This window comes from Haliotis cracherodii, unplaced genomic scaffold (genome assembly GCF_022045235.1).
Source record: "Haliotis cracherodii isolate W230 unplaced genomic scaffold, xgHalCrac1.p SCAF_6, whole genome shotgun sequence".
NCBI lineage: Eukaryota > Metazoa > Mollusca > Gastropoda > Lepetellida > Haliotidae > Haliotis > Haliotis cracherodii.
Window position 1 is genome coordinate 21,058,324 of NW_027266319.1, and position 22,982 is coordinate 21,081,305.

Below are 22,982 nucleotides of genomic sequence, written 5' to 3' on the forward strand. Positions count from 1 at the left end.
TGAACTTACATCCAAAGCTGTGATATAAATGAAATACTGCTCAAAGTGGCATTAAACCAAACTCACTGGTTTTGCTGACATTTTATGCAGGTGTGTCGCTACTTGTACAGGTGTGCATCACATTATTATTTTGTATTACATTATTATTTTCACAACCATTTTGAAGCCAGAGACCACATTCTGTATTTGGTCGCTATTTAAAAAAATAAATACTTGATTAAAAACAAGTTGGACCGAAATCTTTCTCCGGGTGATATTTTCCGAATCCAACTTTTCGACACAAGGAAGTAATATTTACATAATCCGAGCAGACTGATTCGTGAATGTGGGTTATCTGTTAAGAGTTTGGTGGTCACTACGAGGGTAAGGTCAATTTAAAAATCACTGTCAGTGGCTTTGTAGGGTATTAAAGTATCTGTGTTAACGGGCAAATATGTGACAAAAATTTACAAGGCATGACCTTTGCAGTTTACATGTTTAGAATCCAGTGAATCAGCCGCTCGTTTCGGACACACATTGTAAGAAGTGCCTTCAAATCACAATAGCCTAAATATCCGACACCGGTATCGTTGATAGCCCCAATGGTGCCAGCGGGCGTGAAAGGTCACTTTCATAAGGGTATAGGTCACAGGGTGTGTTATGAAAAGATCCTGTTGCGGTTTTATGTAATTGAAAACTAATCATTCGCAAGTGAAAGAGAAAGTTGAAAATATCCCACAACCTGTTCTGAAGGCCTATCTTACTTTTTCTGCAAAATGTGCGCACAGTGTAAGTGTATAATTTAATCTATGACCTTTTTTTCGTGATCAGCAACTTATTTCCTTGTTTGAAATGCAAGTGCCAGTCTTGTCACATTAGCGACTTCCAATTTATTTGCCTTGCTCATTTTCTTGACTATAATATGATTTCTTTTGCCCTCTTTCATTTTCTTCGGTCACACCACTACTACTAATACTAGCCAACATTCACACATTAAAGTGTGCTATGCCCTACTTTACTGTGTGATGGCACCCTTTGATACATTGGGGGGCATGGGTGTCCCAGTCGTCTAAGGCACTGCAATTCTCAGTGCAGAGTTGCATCCCTTTGGCACTCATGAAACCTATGATTGTTGGTTTGAATCCTGGTTCGCCCTGATTATGTTTCTAGGTTTGTCAGCACCGTTTCACCGAAGTGGTATACGTCTGAGACCTGCATCACTTCAGGCTTTCCTACCACATTAAGCTGACATGCTGTGATATAACTGGAATACTGTTGAAAGCAGCGTTAAACCCAACTCACTCACACTTTGATACACTGGTGGCAGGTTGGAGCAACCAATGTTTATATCTTGTTAGGTACAGTTGTGAGGGAATCTGTTCTGTGGCAACATATGGCCCTGTCAGCAAGTAGGCCCACCATGTACTAACGTGCAATGGTCTTACATTTATACGCCTGGCACTCAGCATTAAGGGGATATAACAAAGATTACTGTATTTGACATAATAAGCGCACAGGGCGCTCTCAAAATTAGAAATAGGGGGCTCTTATTAGAATATAAATTTGGTGAGAAAAAAAAACAGAGTTGAAAGATTGTAAATTTCGTTGTTTATGGTGACAGCCTGAAATGATACAAAAGAAAAGTCTGTGCGTATTATACACGACAGATATATTTTCCAGAACTTAATTGCCCATAATTAAGGGTGAATACAACACACGAGTGGATATTATACACAATAAATAAGTGTACATTGATCAATTGGAAGGAGTGCTAATTGGGATTGTTCACTAGCCAATATATTAGCAAATATCACCGTGGGCGCTTATTAGGGCGGGACTATGTCGAATACGGTAAGCGCTCTTGCCAAGCAAATTGGGAAAAGATTGTTATTTTGTTCACAAGCTGAAAGTTTATGAGTTTTTATTTACTTAAACTCAGAGGTCTTTTAACATTGTATATTAAGACTACACTTGATGCAATGACGTAAACCCAACCATTTAGCATCTTTTTTCTTTATTGGTCCTGTTATCAGAGAAACACAAGTCACCTCTACAAAGTAATCAAGTTAGTTATACAAGTAGCTGTCAAGTGAAGGGATTTCATGAAATAGGAACTTAATTCTTAATTCGATTATTTTACTGACATATGCTGCAGACTTAGGTCCGAATATCAGCCTCAGATCATGTGTAGATAGATCCCTGCTAAGCCCATACCTGCTGACAAAGATGTTATTCAATCAGCTGAATTCTCCTGAAAATATAGCCTTATGTTTGCTTATGTCAAGGCTGATCCCAGTAATTGTGTCATTTAAACTTTAAACAAGTACTGAAGTTATTTCATTTTTTTTCTTTAGACCATACTCATAAGATTTTCAGGCAGTGTTTGAAATAATTTAAAAACTTAACAAGACAGTCGGGCAGGTGACCCATAAGTGTTGCCTGTACATCTTCAAAGTTACAGGCCTGCATTCAGACATTATAAATATTGTAATATCGCAATAAGAAACAAGAAAAAAACGAAAAAACCAAATCTAGCCTTGATTCATTTGAAATAATGCAAACAATTAATTGAGAATCTACAAGGAATTATAATAAAACTGAATACATAAGTAGTCTTAAATTTATCTGCCAGACAGTCGGGCAGGTGGAGGAAAATTTTATGCAGCCCGACAGAAAAGTTACAAGTCACGGGCCGCCAGGCAGGCAGTTATTTAGGACATTGTTTTCGGGTCAAACTATTATCGTTGACCTTTGTTGTATCTATTGGTGACTGTTGTATGTTTTTATTGTTTTGATTTCTTTTTGTTTATTACAGGATTTTATGTTGGCAGTTTTTTTGTGACGCTGTATAATATCGGTGTGGCTGATGCAGTGTTTATGCTTGAGTCTGCTGGATGAGTGTGAATCAGTGTCATGAACATTGTTAGAGTATCGGCAGCAGTTGCTGGATCCTACCTGTGAGTTGCCCATGTTCCACACCGGTTCAATGTATCTCCATGTCCATCTCCTGTGTAGATTTAGGACAGACTAATTTTATGTCTTGTTAAATGAATTTCTTGACCAAATTGTCAGGCCACAATGAGTTAGAATAACTGTTTTTCATTAAGAGCCTGGGCTCTGTTCCTCAAGACGATCGTCGTGCTATGATTCTTGTAAGTCTACGTTAATGTGAAGGAATTACTTTGTGCTATGATTCTTGTAAGTCTACGTTTAAGTGTGGGAATTACGACCATCTTAGTCCTATGACTCCTGTAAGTCTATGTTAAAGTGTAGGCATTACGACCATCTTAGCCCTATAACTCCCGTAAGTCTATGTTAAAGTGTAGGCATTACGACCATCTTAGCCCTATGACTCCCGTAAGTCTATGTTAAAGTGTAGGCATTACGACCATCTTAGCCCTATGACTCCCGTAAGTCTATGTTAAAGTGTAGGCATTACGACCATCTTAGCCCTATGACTCCCGTAAGTCTATGTTAAAGTGTAGGCATTACAACCATCTTAGCCCTATGACTCCCGTAAGTCTATGTTAAAGTGTAGGAATTACGACCATCTTAGCCCTATGACTCCCGTAAGTCTATGTTAAAGTGTAGGAATTACAACCATCTTAGCCCTATGACTCCCGTAAGTCTATGTTAAAGTGTAGGCATTACGACCATCTTAGCGCTAAAACTCCTGTAAGTCTACGTTAAAATGTAGGAATTACGACCATCTTAGCGCTATGACCCCTGTAAGTCTACGTTAAAGTGTGGAAATTCCAACCATCCCGTCTTCAACGTGTGCTCAATCAGTCTTAAATTGGAAGTACAACATTACAGTTTATTGACAGGTAGCGGTGCAATGATATACTGAATCTTTGTTTCTTTATGACTCATTCTCCTTGAATTGTTTGTTTGTTGTTTCAAGCTGCCCTCAGCAATATTCCAGTTATATGACGGTTATACAGCCCTACTGGGATGTAGGGTTTGAAACAAGCATACTTTCAATCATGTTATTTTGTTCTTTTCTTTTTGACTGGCTCATCCTTACAAGATAAAGATTGGTCTGACCTAGTGTGTTTGTTGTCTCACATCTATCTTCTTCTCCTTCTCTAAGACCAGACTTTTTTAAAACTTGGTTGACACATCAATCGTAAAACTTCCCCAAAATTGAAATGTGAAAAAAATAAATGTAAAGCATTGTTGTTTTTCTGCCAACCAGAAATAAATAAAATGTTAAAAAAAACCTCAGTTACTTTCTTTATCATTATTAATAAGTTATTAAGAATACTATAATTAAAAGCTGTTAAAAAGTTATCCTAAAACTTAACATTTTGAGGAAGGTGATTTGACTTTTTAATTTTGTTTTGTTTTGACTTATTAACCTGAATTTGGGGCCAATAATCTGTGAACCAAAAAGAAACAAGTCTGGCCTAATTTTTAGTGATCTGTTTAATCCATAAATGGAAATTGAAAATGTTTTGTTGGTACAATATATGTGTATCAATTTCCAACAGAATAGCATATAAAAATCCACTATCTCAACAGACATCAAGGGTACTACATCTTATTTTCCTTTGAAGGTCTAATCAAGTAATAGATACTGTAAATCGTGAAATTAATGCGTCTCCAAAAGAATGCGACCCCTGGACCCTAGCCAAAAATGAGACTCAATTTGAATGCGACACCCTCTCCTCTCAAGCATCAGTGGATTTCTATCTAAAGATGTCCTCATTCAGAATCCTCACCTTAATCCAACCTTACATTAATCCAATCACACACCAAATAGCAGTAAAGTACTTACGCAAAAACAATACATTCGCGCTGGCTCGTGTCGGCCTTTGATGCAGTCACAAAGAACAAAGGGTGGCGTCTGTCTGGACTTGCAGGTGTGATCAGTGATGGCATAAGTGAGTAGAACTCTTGTCTTGACCCCAGCAGTGACAATTCACAGGACGTAATTAGTGTTTAGATGACATTGTTTATATACTTTATATACAAGTGCTGCTCAATAAACAGTGGTGTGGAATACATCAGCGTATGTCTAAGTTGGTATTTTTGCTATCCAAAATGTCTTACTGTTGATATAAATGTGATGTTTGAAAATGCGAGCAAAGACCACTCGCGTTTAATTCACGCTAGTGTTAATTTCAAGATTTACAGTATATTTAATTAGCATCCAATTGGCTTATCACACCTTATTGTAATTCTTTTAATACTTATCCTTACTGTAAATCTGGCTTCATTACCTGTGTGTTATTTGTTATCCTTACTGTAAATCTGGCTTCATTACCTGTGTGTTATTTGTTATCCTTACTGTAAATCTGGCTTCATTACCTGTGTGTTATTTGTCATCCTTACTGTAAATCTGGCTTCATTACCTGTGTGCTATTTGTCATCCTTACTGTAAATCTGGCTTCATTACCTGTGTACTCTTTGTCATCCTTACTGTAAATCTGGCTTCATTACCTGTGTGTTATTTGTCATCCTTACTGTAAATCTGGCTTCATTACCTGTGTGTTATTTGTCATCCTTACTGTAAATCTGGCTTCATTACCTGTGTGCTATTTGTCATCCTTACTATAAATCTGGCTTCATTACCTGTGTGCTATTTGTTTTTCTGACTGTACATCTGGCTTCATCCAATTATCTATGTGCTACTTGTAATCTATTACCTGTTGTGTTTAACCTGCTGCTTATCACAACATATCATATATATATATACCTCTCATCACTTGGTTGTGGTCACTCCAGCTTGATAACGGTGTAAAAATTTATTTTGAAACATCTCTATATGGAGAAAACCAGATGTTGTTATCCTAAAGTTATACGTTTTCTCATTTGACATATAAAAATTGCTTCGTCAATAATTAGCTGACTCAGCATGTTCTAAGACTGCAGCTGAGGTGGCAATGTCAGTTCTTCCAAGAAACATGTAGGACTTCAGATCACGTATTCACAGCCCTTCTGCTTGTCAGCGAAAGCTTAACTAATGCTTAAACAGCAAAAAACATTAACTCATCCTTTTCTGCCAGGTTTACAGTTAATTTTTTTTTACATCCTAATGATTCAAATTCCCTGCAGATTTCTGAAAATCTCGACCAAAATGGCATCAGCTGATAACTCAAGCAGCGAGAGAGTGGACACGCCCCCATCTGAGGGAGCCATGGCAACAGCAGACATACCTGAAGATGGCCTCACAAGATCAATCTTCAAGAATGGTTACTATGAAAACCCATGGCCAACTTGGAAAAAGATAAACTGGGCTAATGTCTTAAAATTCTTTTTTTGGGAAAAAAATAACAGTGATGTACCCAAGAAAGAGGTTTGTGTGTGTTTCGTTAATTCTTGGTTAACACATTTGTGTGTGAACTATTGTGGTGGGTTGGTCGAACAAGAAGATACAAATTTCTTATATATTTATCAAGAGTTACCTAAATACACTGCCACATGTGCAGTGATTACAAAGCTGGTTGTGTTTGCCTTTCAGCCTAAATTAGCGAAGGGCCACTTTTTTGTGTGGTGATTGCGTAGGTTTGCAGTTTCCGGTACCCCAATTTCTCTTTTTTGATTTAATCAATGGACCAAACAACTGATTTTTAAACTTATTTTATCTCACACTATGCATTTCATCCTTCATCTTCGATCCTGGTGTAAAAAAGATCCTAAAACAAGTTTCCAGCTTCAAAATAAAATCTCACCCCAACACATCCCGGATGTTGAACTTACACCGATCAAACAGGAAGTTTGCTTGTTTGTTGTTAATACTGGACTCAGCAATATTCCAACTATATGATGGCGGTCTGTAAACATTCGAGTCTGGACCAGACAATCCAGCGGTTGTCATCATAAGCATCCATCTGCACGAGTTGATGAATCTAGACACATGAATTCAGCATACTCTCCCAGTGATCTCTACGTTCCTTCAATGCACAGTTTTCTAGTAACACTGCCACACTTCCGCTTGGTCTTGATCAACTTGCTTCGTACGATCATTCAACAGGGGAATTATATCATCAGCCTCGATCTATAAGATGCAGATTTGACTTTTATAGTCCTTGCTACAACCGTTCCTGCAGAAAGACTTCTATGAGATCAAGACAAGACAAGACACGGTTCCTACCATGCATTACATGTTCACTGATGCCTCAACGATTGGTTGGGGAGCTCACTTATAAGACCATCTTCCCTAGGGTGAGTTAACTGACTTTAAAAGTCCAGTTTTCACCCTTGCCGAACTAAGCTGGAATTACTGGGCTCAATCGTAGCGCCACCAGTGGCTATTACCAGTTATGTCGCTTCTAAGCCTCCCCTATGGACCAATCAGATTCCACCTCTCGTATCACTTGCGTTTGCTTCACACAAACTGGTGGTGCCCAGTCAGGACGATCTAATCGATAATCAAGATCTATATTGTGATAAAACGGGTCTTACATTGCGAAATACATCAAATCAGGTGAGCATCTTGATTAAAAACATGAAAAGATTTGGAAAATATCTGCTGAAAACGAGTTGGCAGTGCACATGCTTTGCAAATCCTGCAATCGACCGAAATCTGCACGATTTCAGTGCGCTGTTTTGTTTGGACTATGCATAGACTCGTTAGTCCAGCCATAATACCAGCCTAGTTCGGCAAGGGTGGAAACTGGACTTTTATAGTCAGTTAACTCTCTTGCCTCAGGGAGATGTTTTAAGACCTGAGTGTGACAGCAGAGCAGACAAACAAAATCTCCACATTAACATCTTGGAATTTAAAGCAGTGTTGTTGGCAATAACACATTGGGCGAAGTTTATATGAGCATCCCGCCTTATGGTTCAATCAGACAACACATCAGATGCGAGGCGCCTCTAAAAGACGGGGTCGACCAAGTCAGTATCACTTCCATGAACAACGATTCCATTCTTCGAACCAATCAACTTGCTTCACATGCAGTTTCGGGCCAGTCACATTCTAGGGATTCGGGATAGGAAAGCGGATGTCTTATCCCGCCCGGATCAACCGTCCATGTATGCAACTACATCCGTAGGTTTATCAATGGACTTTATTGAACCCCAAACCTCGAGCTCTTCGCAAGCCGCTTCAACGCACAGTTGCCGAAGTTCATACCTGCACACCAGACCAACAGGCATGTAATCACGATCGTGGGAGGGTCTTCACGCTCCAACGGGTCTTCTGTCTTGGGTTCTGCAGAAGGTGGTGGAGACAGAACACTTTCAACTGATTTTGGTTTTGACTGTTGGCCCAGCAACTGACAGCAGCCCAGATGCAGATACCTGTTCCAGAATTGCGTGTTGTATCTTGTAATATCGGGTTCTCAGATTTGTGTTCCCAATGGAGGATCTACATACTCATCTGTAGGGATGTTATGTCTACATCATGGAAGTCACCATTATGTGCGGCCATTTGCATAAATGGTGTCTACCTGCTAACTGACCCCTGAAGATCTAGAATAGGTCTTCAGCAACCCATGCTTGCTGTAAAAGGCGACTATGCTTGTCGTAAGAGGGAACTATTGGGATCAGGCCGTCAGGCTCACTTACTTGGTTGATGCATGTCATCGTATCCCAACTACGTTTATCGATGCACATGATGTCAATTACTGGATTGTACTCAATAGCTGCGGTTGTGATTGATAGCGTTGACAAAGCGTCAAAAGAGATGCCAAGATGACTCACATTACATCCACTGGAACGTAATGTGTGTGGCCTGTCTTGTAGAATGTACTGGCTGGAGAAGGGGTGATCTCCTCCCTCTCATAAACTGGGTAGGTTAAAGTCGTGGTTGAATTGGGTTCCCTATACAGATTGACAACCTGTGTGAAACCACAGAACATGAGTTACCTGCACTCACGTTGTATCTGTCTGAGTTATAGGGGTTACATGAAGAAACCCATACACGAGTCTCTTATAACTCTGTGTATTGTGACAATCACAGGATTGGATCATGGCTTAGGACCTGCTTCCTCATGTAACATCTCGCGGTTGTGGTCTGTTTACAGGCTTGGATAACTGCGCCCTACCGTCCAACCGTGGGATGAATGCATAGTGTGAGATAGGATAATTTTACAATAAACTGTTTATTTATATACTTATACTATCTCACACGTTAAAAACCCACCCAACCATCCCTGCCTCACAGTTACACCAGCCTGTACGCTCAAGGAACAGAATGAGTATCCTGGGGATGTCATGTGATCAGGACACACAAGATGCATGCGTTCCACGAATTGTTGGTGGTGGTCCGACCCATGGCTTATGGTGGTGACCATGGTGACGACTGGGATGTGTTTGGGTGATATGTTTTTTGAAGCTGAAAATTTATTTTAGGAGTTTCCACACCAGGATCGAAGATGAAGGTAGAAATGTATAATGTGAAATAGGATAAATATTTAAATATACAATTTATTGTAAAAAAATCCATATTCCAAATAAATGAAAACAAAATTGAGTAACAAAATCAATATTTGTTTTATTTTGACCGTCTGAAGCTTAGTATGCAAAAAATCTAATCTGTAAAATTTAACAATGATTGAACAAATATCTCTATGTAGAGTTGTTGGAGAATTTTTAACAGATGTTTTGTTTTGTAGGTCCTCAACAAAGAACTACCAATCTGTACACCAGACTTTGGTGGATATGAGAAATCCCCTCTGACTGGAGTGCGTACAATGTGGGTCGGCCATGCCACGGTACTGGTGCAGTTCGATAATGTCACAATCCTCACAGACCCCGTCTTCAGCAACAGATGCTCACCAAGTCAGTGGTTCGGACCCAAGCGGTATCGTAAGCCGCCATGCAAGGTAGAAGATCTACCAAAGGTTGATGCTGTGGTTATAAGCCACAATCATTATGATCATCTAGACTACTACTCAGTTGTTGCCTTGAACAAGAAGTTTGGCGTGTCGTTATGCTGGTACGTCCCGATGGGGTTGAAAGAGTGGATGGTGTCGACGGGGTGTCAGAACGTGCAGGAGCTGGACTGGTGGCAGGAAGCTGAGCACCCAACAGCAGACGGAGATTCTGTCAAGTTTGTCTGTACCCCTTGTCAACACTGGAGCAAACGGACACCTACTGATGACTTCAGGGTAGGACTATATATTCTTTATTATATACTTCAGACTGGATTGGGTGCTGTCCTTGCATCTGTCCGTCATGTTTCATTTCCAGAGCATCAATCTAAAACCGTTCAATATTTTATGTTTTACCTTATCCTGACTCATACTAACTGCTTATCTCATCTCATTCTGAAGAGGTGCTGTGTTCCCAAGAACAGAGAAAAACATCTCACCCAAACACACCCCTCAGTCATGCAGCTGCACCTGAAACGTGACCAAAACGGTATTCTCGTCACTCTCGTTTTCGCATCAAACTGGGTAGTTGGACTAAATTTCTGTGCTCTCATAATGCAAGTCATCCTGTAATTAATAGTGTTTATTAAAATATTTTGTTTGGATTACCTTCTTCAAACCTTTCTTCATCATACCATAACTATATTTTTCTACTTTGGCTTAAGCTTTTTTTACTCATTTGAGTTTAAAACTTTCCTTTTTTTAGTATGATGAGCAGCTCCTCCTCCTCATCTTCAAAGTCGTCCTCACCATTTAAGGATGCCTGCGTGAGGGTCCCCACCTTTACAAAGCACACAACATTACCCCTAGTGGGTTCTACAAAGACATCCACGAAGGCAGCCAAAAGTCAACTTCTAAGTCACAGAAGCATACAGACCAGGGCCCCGTTCCACAAAGCGATCGTAGCTCTAAGACGATCGTAACTCCCATACCTTAACATAGACTTATGACTGTCGTAGGGCTACGATCGCTTTGTGGAATGGGGCCCTGGATGCAGGACCAGCCCTTCACGCAGCCTCAGACGTTCGCTCAGATGCTCCTTCGCGCAGCCTTAGTCCCTCAGCCGGAGCGTTTACACAGGCGCAGTCGTTCGAGGAGCTTCCTACATTCATGCAACCTTCCTTTTATCAACAAGATACCATGCCTCCTACGTCTACTGACTTTGTAGATACTGGTACAGCATTTACTCCCGTCTCTGACGACATGTCTCTCATTTCTCACTGTTTCTGCTACGGTTCCAAACCCTAACACCTCCTTCCTTTTACAGGAAGAGGATGTGTTTAAGCATTCCTTTTCTTATATGCCCTCACGTCATGAGGAAATACCTTCTATCTACAACGACCAGGAGGTGCTGACATGATTGTTGATAGTCATCCCATCTCCTCTCCCTCCAAGGATCTACCTTCTGCTGATACTTACGGTATCTCCGGCGACAACCTTGAGTCTCTGACTCTACCGCCAACAAAATCTACCTTACAGGTCATAAAGAATATTAACACATCCTTCTCCAAGACTCCTAAGACTCAAGGTTTACCTACCCCGCATATCAACCCTAAACTTTTCCCCTTACAGAGCATGACATCATTCTTATGGGGTCCGGAGTTGCAATTTACTATCGGACTTGAAGAGTAAAACCAACAGAGTTGAGGACAAGAATCTCGGCACAACTGGACACAACAATGAGACGAGCTTTTCTTGAATTGACGATGTTGTGTTCTATTAACGAAGCATTGCTCTCTCCCCTCAAGAACCCTCAATGCGAGCGTATGCTACTGACAACATGTTTACCTCAACCATTCGAGAATGGACAGTCAGAGGGTGATGTCCTCATGGACGAAAGGTATGACTTCAACACGAAGGACCAATGGGTTGAATTAAATCAACCAACAGAAGTTTCAGGAATTCATTTCCGACCAAATCAGTTCCACTTCCTCCGGACTTATGCTGTTACATAGTCAAGGGTTGGTCTCTAACTCTAACTGGTTGACCTCTATACGAAGCCTCTCTTACTCCCAACATGGGATTCCCCTGCTATCGTCAACAATCTAATAAGGACTTTCGTCTTGCCAGTTCCAGACCCTCTAGCTTGGGCCAATGACGCACTGGCATTATCGTGAGAAGCACTTCATGATTATGCGTTCCTGCCCCAGCACTCTCACCGTCAGTCCTACAGAAGGTCAGAAACGCAAAGTGCCTTCTACAGCTTTTGGTCGCACCTTACTGACTGTCGAGAACTTGCTTTCCAGACCTCATCGCCCTAGCGGAAAATCTGGTACTAAGACTTCCAAATTGGTCAAACATACTTCTTCATACTCACACAAGACAACTTTATCCAAACCCAAACATCTTTGAGCTTCACATATTGAGCACATCACAAACAACCTTACCAGAAGAGGCTACTCAGCCAGAGCTGCTAGATCTACAACTGTCTCCCTAGCTCTTCGTAGATGGAAGAGCTTTGTAAATGGAAGAGCTTCGACCAATTTGCAATAAGTAGAGGATTCTCAGTAGATATAGCCACTTCACCTCAAGTTTCAGAGGTGCAAATGCTGGGCACATATCAAGCAGCCATCAGCTCCGTTCTGACCATGTATATCGGTATCAAACTGACTAAAGTTCCTGACCTGGTCGCTCTACTCCGTTCTTAACAACAAGAGCAGTCATACTTCAAGCTCACAGAGATGCTGGTCCAGACCTTCCTTCGGCTTCCAATCTGCACAAGGTAAGAGCTCTCACTTCACGCTCCATGGCAACTGTTCCATTCCATCAATAATGGAAGGATGTTTCTGGAAAATGTACACAGTCTTTGCCAACAAATATCTTCGAGACCTCGGCACAGTAGATATTGCAGGGATTCAACAATTCTGACCCTTAGTGCTCTCTCAACAATTGACAGAACCCAATCGAAGATAACCAAAATCATGAAACTCACCCAAAATCCTGCAGACTTGTAGAGACGTCTGTTACGTCTTGATGGCTTGACAGTTGCCTCCCTTACTGTGCGCACATATGGATGACGTTGTCTGATGGCGCTCTGGAAGCTGAGAAGGAAATCCAATGACCAACCACTTCTATGTTAAGTCTGTAACATCAAACACTAACAACATCAGGTTACCGATTCATAACCACCGACTTAAAGTTGATGCTGCCCTGTTTTACTATGTAATTCGGAACATGAGTGACAAGGATTGCGTCAAGATAATGACATTTTTCTTAACACAAGAATCGTTCTAAGTAATCTGGAACAAAATTCTATGTGCACTTACAAAATCCACGAAATCTTTTGAAAATATTTTCTCCCACTTTCACAAGTACAGGATGGTACCCCTCTACAGATTGATGTCCAAGAATGAAGAAGACGTTCCCATAAGGTTAATTGAACAGATCACGATCTGAATCAGGCATACGGTGGATCCCACCACCAACTGTTGGATTCAAGGAATTAGTATGAGTCAGGATAAGGTAAAATATTAATTTTTTTAATGGTATAAATATTAAAACTTATCCTGACACATACTCATCAGTATACTTGTTAGGTAAGGGAAGTGAGATAGTGGTGAGAACAAAGGCTTGGTCGCATGTCTGGTGCGACTGCGCGCCTGCCGATTGCGTTCGGATGAGACGTTTCTCTCTGTTCTTTGGAACACAGCACAGGTGTTTCAACTACCTTTTCGGAATGAGATGAGATAAGCAATTAGTATGAGTCGGATTAGTATAAATGATATTTTTACCCTAAAAAATACATTATAAAACTTTGCATGGGTATTCAACACTATAGGTGCCTTTTGATGTTTTCGTATTTCTGTAAAATATTGTTGGCGACAATATTGTTTGCTTGGCAACAAGCTGGACTTTGACTCAAATACATGTAGCATTCGTTTCCAGTGCATACCTCGGAAACTGTTTGAGATTTTATTTTGAAACTTTGCACATGTGTCAATCTTTTGAGCAGAAATATTGGCACATTTTTTACAAACAACAGGAAAGTCTGGTCATGTGATATACAAATTAGCTTGGGGCGGTGGTGTAATGCTGTCATCACTGAGCCGGAGTATGATAGCACTGGTATTGTGCAGTGTAAGATCAACTCTCACCTGTCGTCTTGTGTTTTAGACACTATGGAGCAGCTGGTCTGTGATTGGTCCAAAGCATCGATTCTTTTTCGGAGGAGACACCGGGTACTGTGAAGTGTTTAAACAGATCGGGCACAAGTATGGACCGTTCTCTCTCGCAGCTATCCCTATTGGTGCATATGAACCCAGGTAAGAGAGGGGAGAAATTTTTGTGTTGACTTTATCACAGTGTGGAGGCATTTTTAACATTTCGATTTATCACTTTTTTGCATTTTATATTTTCCAAATAAGCTTTTAGAGAGACATTTAAGTACAGATGTATTGTTATAGTGGGGCTCTCCAGATGTTTTTTGTTAATTTGTTTTGTTAAATAATTGAGTCTTGACCATGCAATCCAGTAATTGACATCATGTGCATCGATAAACGTAGTTGGGATACAATGGCATGCATCAACCAAGTCAGCGAGCCTGACGGCCTGATCCCATTAGATGCCTCTTACGACAAGCATAGTCGCCTTTTAGGGTGAGCATGGGTTGCTGAAAGATCAATTCTACACTGGATCTACGCCTGGGTCCTCTCCAGATGTAGTGATATAATTTAGCACACTTTAGAAGTAGTGTTATAATGGGGCACTATTTGATAATTACCATTGATATTCATCCAGAAGATTTCCCATATATGGTCATGTGATTACAGATGGTTTATGCACCCACAACATGTGAACCCCAAAGAGTCTGTTCAAATCCACGAGGATGTCCAGTCTAGAATGTCTGTTGGAATACACTGGGGCACATTCACCCTCACCAATGAGGTAAGCTTTGTACACTGGGGCACATTCACCCTCACCACTGAGGTGAGCTGTATACATTGGAGCACATTCACCCTCACCAATAAGGTAAGCTTGGTACACTGGGCCACATTCACCCTCACCAATGAGGTAAGCTGTGTATACATGGGCACATTCACCCTCACCACTGATGTAAGCTGTGTACACTGGGGCACATTCACCCTCACCAATGAGGTAAGCTGTGTATACATGGGCACATTCACCCTCACCAATGAGGTAAGCTGTATACACTGGGGCACATTCACCCTCACCAATGAGGTAAGCTGTGTACACTGGGGCACATTCACCCTCACCACTGATGTAAGCTGTATACACTGTGGCACATTCACCCTCACCAATGAGGTGAGCTGTATACACTGGGGCACATTCACCCTCACCAATGAGGTAAACTGTATACACTGGGGCACTTTCCCCCTTACCAATGAGGTAAGCTGTGTACACTGGGGCACATTCACCCTCACCAATGAGGTAAGCTGTGTACACTGGTGCTCATTCACCCTCATCGATGAGGTAAGCTGTGTACACTGGGTCACATTCACCCTCACCAATGAGGTAAGCTGTGTACACTGGTGCTCATTCACCCTCATCGATGAGGTAAGCTGTGTACACTCGGGCACATTCACCCTCACCACTGAGGTAAGCTGTGTACACTGGGGCACATTCACCCTCACCAATGAGGTAAGCTGTGTACACTGGGGCACATTCACCCTCACCAAAGAGGTGAGCTGTGTACACTGGGGCACATTCACCCTCACCAATGAGGTAAGCTGTGTACACTGGGTCACATTCACCCTCATCAATGAGGTAAGCTGTGTACACTGGGGCACATTCACCCTCACCAATGAGGTAAGCTGTGTACACTGGGGCACATTCACCCTCACCAATGAGGTAAGCTGTGTACACTGGGGCACATTCAACCTCACCAATGAGGTAAGCTGTATACACTGGGGCACATTCATCCTCACCAATGAGGTAAGCTGTATACACTGGGGCACATTCATCCTCACCAATGAGGTAAGCTGTGTACACTGGGGCACATTCACCCTCACCAATGAGGTAAGCTGTATACACTGGGTCACATTCACCCACACCAATGAGGTAAGCTGTGTACACTGGTGCACATTCACCCTCACCAATGAGGTAAGCTGTGTACACTGTGTTTTAAATAGGTATTAAAACCATCATCTCCAGTCTATCTGTACACATGTTTCAGCCAATTTTGGAACCTCGAGAAAAGCTCAAGGAGGAACTACAACAGAAGAATCTTGATCTGGCGGAGTTCATCACACTGTACCATGGGGAGGTCAAAGTGCTTGCAGAAGATGCATACCAAAAAGTGGACTGATTCAGGAAGCAGACTGCAGACACAACAATGGAACTCTTTGACTTTGGTTTTATTAGTTGGTTTACAGATTCTTTTTCTCAAGATCTTGGGTTTGTAGTGGAAATAACAACAAAATTAGAATTACTGGTCAATTGTTTAATAATGCAGGGTTGTTTGGATGAGGAAGAACAAATTTCAAATTCTAATTTTCCTGTTGGCATTTTAGTGTAATGTGACTGGAATGTCACAGATTGTATAGCATCAACAGAAGAACTGAGTCACACTGTTTGGAGTGAAACCCGGAGGAAGCTGTTAGGATTATGTAAACCCACAGTTAGGGGTCATATAGAGGTCATCTGTCCCTGTCCTTCCTGAAAACAAAAACATAAGTTTGTTTTTATCTGGACTTATTTTTTCCCTTATTTCTGATTTTTAAGGATCTGTAAACCAATTAGTGAAGAATAAAATCCCTGATTACCGCTGGTCTAGGAATTCCAGATATGAAGGTACATGGGAGGTTACACTAGAAATTGCCAATATTGTCCAGTGCTGATTGTGTGAAAACAAGAAATGAGAAGAGTAGCTGTGAGAGGAAAGTCAGTTTCACATGTTGCTGGGATGATGAGAGTAATAACTGCCTGGGTAATTGAGTACACAATCTGTCAGTGTCACATTGAGGCATGCACCTCAACAGGTCTGGTGGTTAGTTGCAGAGGCAAACATCCGTCTACTTAGCAGATGTAATTCACAGCAATATTCCATATATGTGATGCTGGCCTGTAATTAACTGAGTCCAGCCCAGACAATAAAGTGACTGATATTGTGAGCAATTATCCACGCCATCGGGTACAATGACAAGCAATCACAAACACAACGATCCTGACCACCTGATCCATTAAGTTGCTTCTACAACCAGGGCCCTGTTCCACAAAGCCATCTTAGCGCTAAGGTGATCATAACTAACTTTAACACTGGCTTACAATAGTCGTAGTGCTAAGATCGCTTTGTGGAATGGTGCCCAGGGCCCTGTTCCACAAGGCCATCTTAGCATTAAGGTGATTGTAACTCCCATACTTTAACACTTGATTACGATAGTCGTAGCGCTAAGACCGCTTTGTGGAACGGTGCCCAGGGCCCCTTTCCACAGTGATTGTAGAGCTTCGACTGTCGTAAGTCTGTCTTATTATATGGGAGTTACGATCACCTTAGGGCTTTGATTGCTCTGTGGAACAGGGCCCAGCATAAGTTTCTGCGAACCAATTCTAACCCCGAATCTCCAATGGGGCTGGAGATTCAAACTAACATGAACAATAATATAATAGTAAAAAACATTGTTCCTTATTGTCTGTTGTGAGCATATTATACTTTCTGTTGGCTGTACAGGTTACAGAATGAAGGTGTATGCCATAATGTTCACGAGAAAGTTTATTTTTTAAATGTTTGGTATGTCGCATCGTGGCGTATTTGTCTTTCATCCTATGAACTTTGTAGTCCTGTTTTGAAGTCATCCTGTTTACAGAGATCACTGCTTCTTGTACTCAACACATTTTTCGATGGTCCCCATTTGTTGTTTGTTTGTTTAACACAAGAAAGTTTATTTTTTAAATGTTTAGTATGTCGCATCATGGCGTATTTGTCTTTCATCCTATGAACTTTGTAGTCCTGTTTTGAAGTCATCCTGTTTACAGAGATCACTGCTTCTTGTACTCAACACTTTTTTCTCCACAATTTCACCCATATGTACAGAGATTGTAATATTTTGTAGGTGCTGAGGATAATCATTGCCATGAATGTTGTTGTTGGCTAAGTCAGTTGTTTGTGAGTGGGTTGTGAGTGAATCTTGTTTTTGTGCTGCTGCTGGCAAACCTTCAGCTCAACTACAGCAGTCTCCTTATCATAAAGCTTGGACCAGACAACTGGTGGTTGATAGCATGAGCAACGATTCGATGTGAGAATGAAGACACGAAGTCAGCCAGGTCATGTTACCCATTGTCTCAACCAGATTTCTCCTTGTATTTTGGTAGGGTGAAAAAAGTGGCGACTCAAATCTAATATTTGCTAGTAAAGTTATAAAAAAAAAAATCTAGCCTAGCTGGCTAGTACTGTTAAAAATGTTATTTTACATGCTGCAAGTGAGTGAGTGAGTGAGTTTGGTTTAACGCCGCATTTAACAGTATTTCAGTTATATCGCGGCGTGTCAGCTTAATGTGGGAGGAAAGCCCGAAGTGATGCAGGTCTCAGACGTTTACCACTTCGGTGAAACCCACGAGCACGGGTATGATGCTGACAAACCTAGAAACATAATCGGGGCGAACCGGGATTCGAACCCACAATCATAGGTTTCTGGCATGCCCAAGGGATGCAACTCTGCACAGCGAATCGCGACGCTTTAGACGACTGGGCCACCCGTGCCCACATATGCTGCAAGTAACAACCCTATTCTTCTAAGACGGCACTTATCAGGACCACTTCTGCGTGCGTGCTTGTCTCTCGCTACCTGTCTTATATACTTCGCTATATCTCAGAATCATCTTCATTGGACTACCTGGTACCAAGATGATGTAGGATTGGTATGCAGAAATAACATTTCTCAGGCTTATGTGTGTTTTTAGTCTCTGTTGTGTGCAAATAGTCTGTATATTTACCTTCACAGCCCCACCTTGATAGCTACACATTTCCAGAATGTGTCTCATTCTCTTGATAGGTATGATGTTTTACATTCATATGCATCAAGTTCAAAGTGGATATTTTTACTGTAAGCTGTATCCAGCTGGCTAGCTGCTGATTGTGTTTATTTAGGATGTCAGTGAATAAATATACAATTACTTCCCGTTGTGTTGACTTTATTGAGGATGTCAGTGAATAAATATACAATAACTTCCCATTGTGTTGACTTTATTGAGGATGTCAGTGAATAAATATACAATTACTTCCCGTTGTGTTGACTTTATTGAGGATGTCAGTGAATAAATATACAATAACTTCCCGTTGTGTTGACTTTATTGAGGATGTCAGTGAATAAATATACAATCACTTCCAATTGTGTTGACTTTGTTGAGGATGTCAGTAAATAAATATACAATTACTTCCCATTGTGTTGACTACTGCTTTTAATAAAACTAAACGCTTAACCATTTTGAATATCACTCGGCATTCTGTTACATCCTGCTGCATTTATATCTATGTGTGGCTTGACCACTGTGTTTTTCACGCATGGTTGCAGCCCGTCCAACTCAATACAAACACATCTACTGCTTGTCATATCAGGCGACTAAGGGGATCATGTGGTCAGACTCGTTGACTTGATTGAAGCATGTCATCGATCCCAAGTGCGTGGATTGTTGCTCATGATATCAATCACTGGATTGTCTGGTCCAGACTCGATTATTTACAGACCGCCATCATATAGCTGGAATATTGCTGAGTGCAGCATAAAACAACAAAAAACATCTACTGGGATATATCTCTGGGAATATTGAAAGGTTAAGTGTTTAGGAGCCTGAGTTCTGTTCTGGAATTCGAACATTATGAAACATCTTATCCATCAGTCACACAACACAAAGATGTTATAACGCCTGCAACAGGACATGGTAAGCATGACGCTATGGGATGATTCACATTGATATGTTGTGATATTTCCAGCCGTCAAGAGGAGAAAGTTTGGGTGTAAGTGTTGACTTAAAGTGAGTGAGTGAGTTTGGTTTTACGCCGCTTTTAGCAATATTCCAGCAATATCATGGCAGAGGACACCAGAAATGGACTTCACACATTGTACCCATGTTGGGAATCGAACTCGGGTCTTCGGCATGACGAGCGAATGCTTTAACCACTAGGCTACCCGACCACACTGTTGACTTAAAGGAAAGTCAAGATAACACCTTTTAAAGATACATGTCGCTGTGGGCATTCCGGGTTAGAATAGTTCCACAGGAATCTATGGTTGTGTTTGGAGGCGACTTCATGGATTCGGAGGTCAGTGAGTGAGTGAGTAAGTTTGGTTTTACGCCGCTTTTAGCAATATTCCAGCAATATCACGGACACCAGAAATGGGCTTCGCACATTGTACCCATGGCGGGAATCGAACCCGGGTCTTCGGCATGACGAGCGAATGCTTTAACCACTAGGCTACCCGGCCGCCCCTCCAGAGGTCAGACTTGGTGACTTGGTTGATTGTGTGTGACATTGTACCCTGACACCGTGTATCATCGCCCAAATATCAATCTCTGGATTGTCTGGCACAGACTTGATTATTTACAGGCCGCCGTAATATATAAGGCACGTTGCTGAGTGCATGCCCCTGGTGCTTTACTAGTAAACCAAACAGGGTGCATTCCAATTGCGTTCTCAGCTTCCTGGGGAGTATGATTAATTAAGGTATCACTGATATCAGATTGTAGATCAACTTTAATTAATTAATATGGTCAGTCTTAAGTGCATATTAATAACGACAATTGTGAGTAGCACTACACAACAAACAAACAAATATACATGGTTTTATTGTACAGAGACAAAATGCATGATCATCTCATTGGTGGAAATTACCAGAACCTGTGTAATTAGATACAATGTTTTTCAGTAAAATAAATAAATTTGCTAGATAAAGAGTGACATATACATGGAAACAAAAACAAAAACAATACAACTATACCTGTGTCATCTTCCTGAGGCAAGGTAGTTAACTGACTATAAAAGTCCAGTTTCCACCCTTGCTGAACTAGGCTGGAATTTCCAGGCTCGATCATAGCGCCACCAGTGGCTAGAATGAGTTTTGTCCCTTCTATGTCCCTCCTATTGACCAATCAGATTCCAAAACTTCATATCACTTACATTTGATATGATACAAAATGGCCCAGTCAAGACAATCTGATTATTTAATCAAGATCTATATTGTAATAAAACGGGTCTTAACTCGCGAACTGCATCAAATTACTTGAACACCTTGATTAAAAACATGAAAATATTTGCAAATCCGACAGTTGACTGAAATTTTCATATTAAAATCCTTGATAGTCCAGCCAAAATGTAACTCTGATTTTCCAGCCTATTTCGGTAAGGGTGGAAACTGGACTTTTATAGTCAATTAACGCCCTTGCCTCAGGAAGATGTACATGTATATGATCAACCTTGATTATCCTGGGTATATCTCAATTACATGAGGATAAATACACTGGACCCATTTGTCATTAAGCTTCGTTTCGGAAGTGATGTGACCAGCTCCATCTCTCTCATCACAAACTCAGTTTCTCTCACTCATGAGTGCATTTGATTGGATGGCTATTTTTAGCAACATGTAATTTGAATCCCAAAATGAAGCTGTTGTAGTGAATGGGTCTAGGCTAACATCTAGTCTCTGAAATGAACAAATTTTACAGAAATAAATTACAGTTATCATATATAATAAAAAGGAGCCCAGAGATTTTCTTCATTTACTGCAGTAATCTAGACTTGCCAAACATTATAGACTTGCATGGGCTGTATTGGATATATTTGTACAATGGGTCCAAGGTATTATCATGAAATGGATGTAACAATACACTGAATAGTTGAGGGTGTCTACAGGTGTGAACGACTGTGATCTGTGCGTGAGTGAGTGAATATGGTTTCACATTACTTTATAAAATATCCCAGACATATCACGGTACACATTGTACCAAAGTACTGAGTCAGTGTTTTAACGAACAATTTACCAACTAGGCTACCCCAGCGCTCCTCAACCGTGTCATTCAAATAACATTAACCTGTTTCTGATTAACAGCAAAAGTCTTGTATTGTACATGGTACACATAGCTTAGTTTCCATTCATTCTTTGTTTATATGGGCCATTCAGCAAAGCAAATACAGAACAAAGTTTGTAGAAACTAATTCCTTTAAACAAAGATTTATGACACTTGAAGTGCTTAGATTGTGTAGTCCATGCACACTAACACATTACAAAAGTCATAGTGCTAAGATTGTTTATATAATAATGGGGCACTACAGACGTAGACTTGGGCAGACAGTAGCACAAAGACTGGTGTTAGTCATATACAACAGTGTCTAAAATACACGACAGTCTGAGATGGCCTGTTTTGCTGACGGATAGTCAGTATTGAAAAATTGCATCCCCAATGGGCGGAGTTGAAGTTACTAAGATGGCAGTCCACCAGTTTATTGATTGTTATCTTCTGAGATCTAACATTACACAGTACTGTTCTTATGTTTATCCTTTTGTTACTTTGGTTTGTTAGTTTAGAAAATTCTGAACTGGCAACATTGAATCTGGTCTTTTACCTTTGCACTGTTGCCACTCTGGCCCTAGATTTTCGAAACGATCGTAGTCTTTAAATTATCATAAAGTTATTGTAAAGTTATCGTAAGGAAATCGTAAGCTATCGTAGCCTATTTTCGTAACTATCGTAGCCTTAAGATATCTTAAGATTGTAGTAAATCTAAGATAGCCCCATACCTGTCGTAAGTTGTTAAGATTTATCTTAGATAAGATCGTTTCGAAAATCTAGGCCCTGGTTGTCTGACTTACATTTTGGGGAATTTTATATATTGGTATTAGGGCTGGGACAGGTAACTCGGGTACTCGTGTCCGGTGGGTACTGAGTAGGACCCGGGTACTGACAGGACTACCCGAACTCATGCTTAGTCACGTGATATATTGTATAATGACAAAAGGTATCTAAACTACAAGTCACTAATGTTTGCAGTTCTTCCTGACTACTATGCCCATTCCTTCTGACTTTTATATGTTTGAATAAAAATAAAACCTCGTTGATCATTTCAAACATGTATCGAAACACATTTTACCACAGCTACAGTCAACTTTTCCCAGTCGGACAGTTTGTACCTACCTCTTGAGACCTACAGCAGGTACCCGGGTAGGGTCGGGTAATAGGTGGATGGGTACCCGGGTAGGGTCGGGTAATAGGTGGATGGGTACCCGGGTA

The 22,982-nt window shown here is 40.8% G+C and overlaps 1 protein-coding gene across 4 annotated transcripts; it reads left to right on the forward strand.

Annotated features, from left to right (window-relative positions):
- Positions 1-292: 292 nt before the first annotated feature.
- LOC139445064 (N-acyl-phosphatidylethanolamine-hydrolyzing phospholipase D-like) lies at positions 293-18,191 on the forward strand. 4 transcript variants are annotated; one of them, XM_071226142.1, is made up of 6 exons: positions 293-363; positions 6,040-6,280; positions 9,546-10,040; positions 13,917-14,065; positions 14,573-14,687; positions 15,937-18,191. In XM_071226142.1, exons 2-6 carry the CDS (start codon positions 6,062-6,064, stop codon positions 16,066-16,068), a joined length of 1,110 nt encoding a protein of 369 aa, XP_071082243.1. In that variant the 5' UTR covers positions 293-363; positions 6,040-6,061; the 3' UTR covers positions 16,069-18,191. The 4 variants fall into 4 exon arrangements, with proteins under 4 accessions (XP_071082243.1, XP_071082245.1, XP_071082242.1 ...); XM_071226144.1 differs by lacking the exon at positions 293-363 and adding an exon at positions 375-768; XM_071226141.1 differs by lacking the exon at positions 293-363 and adding an exon at positions 2,198-2,936.
- The last annotated feature ends 4,791 nt before the right edge of the window (positions 18,192-22,982 follow it).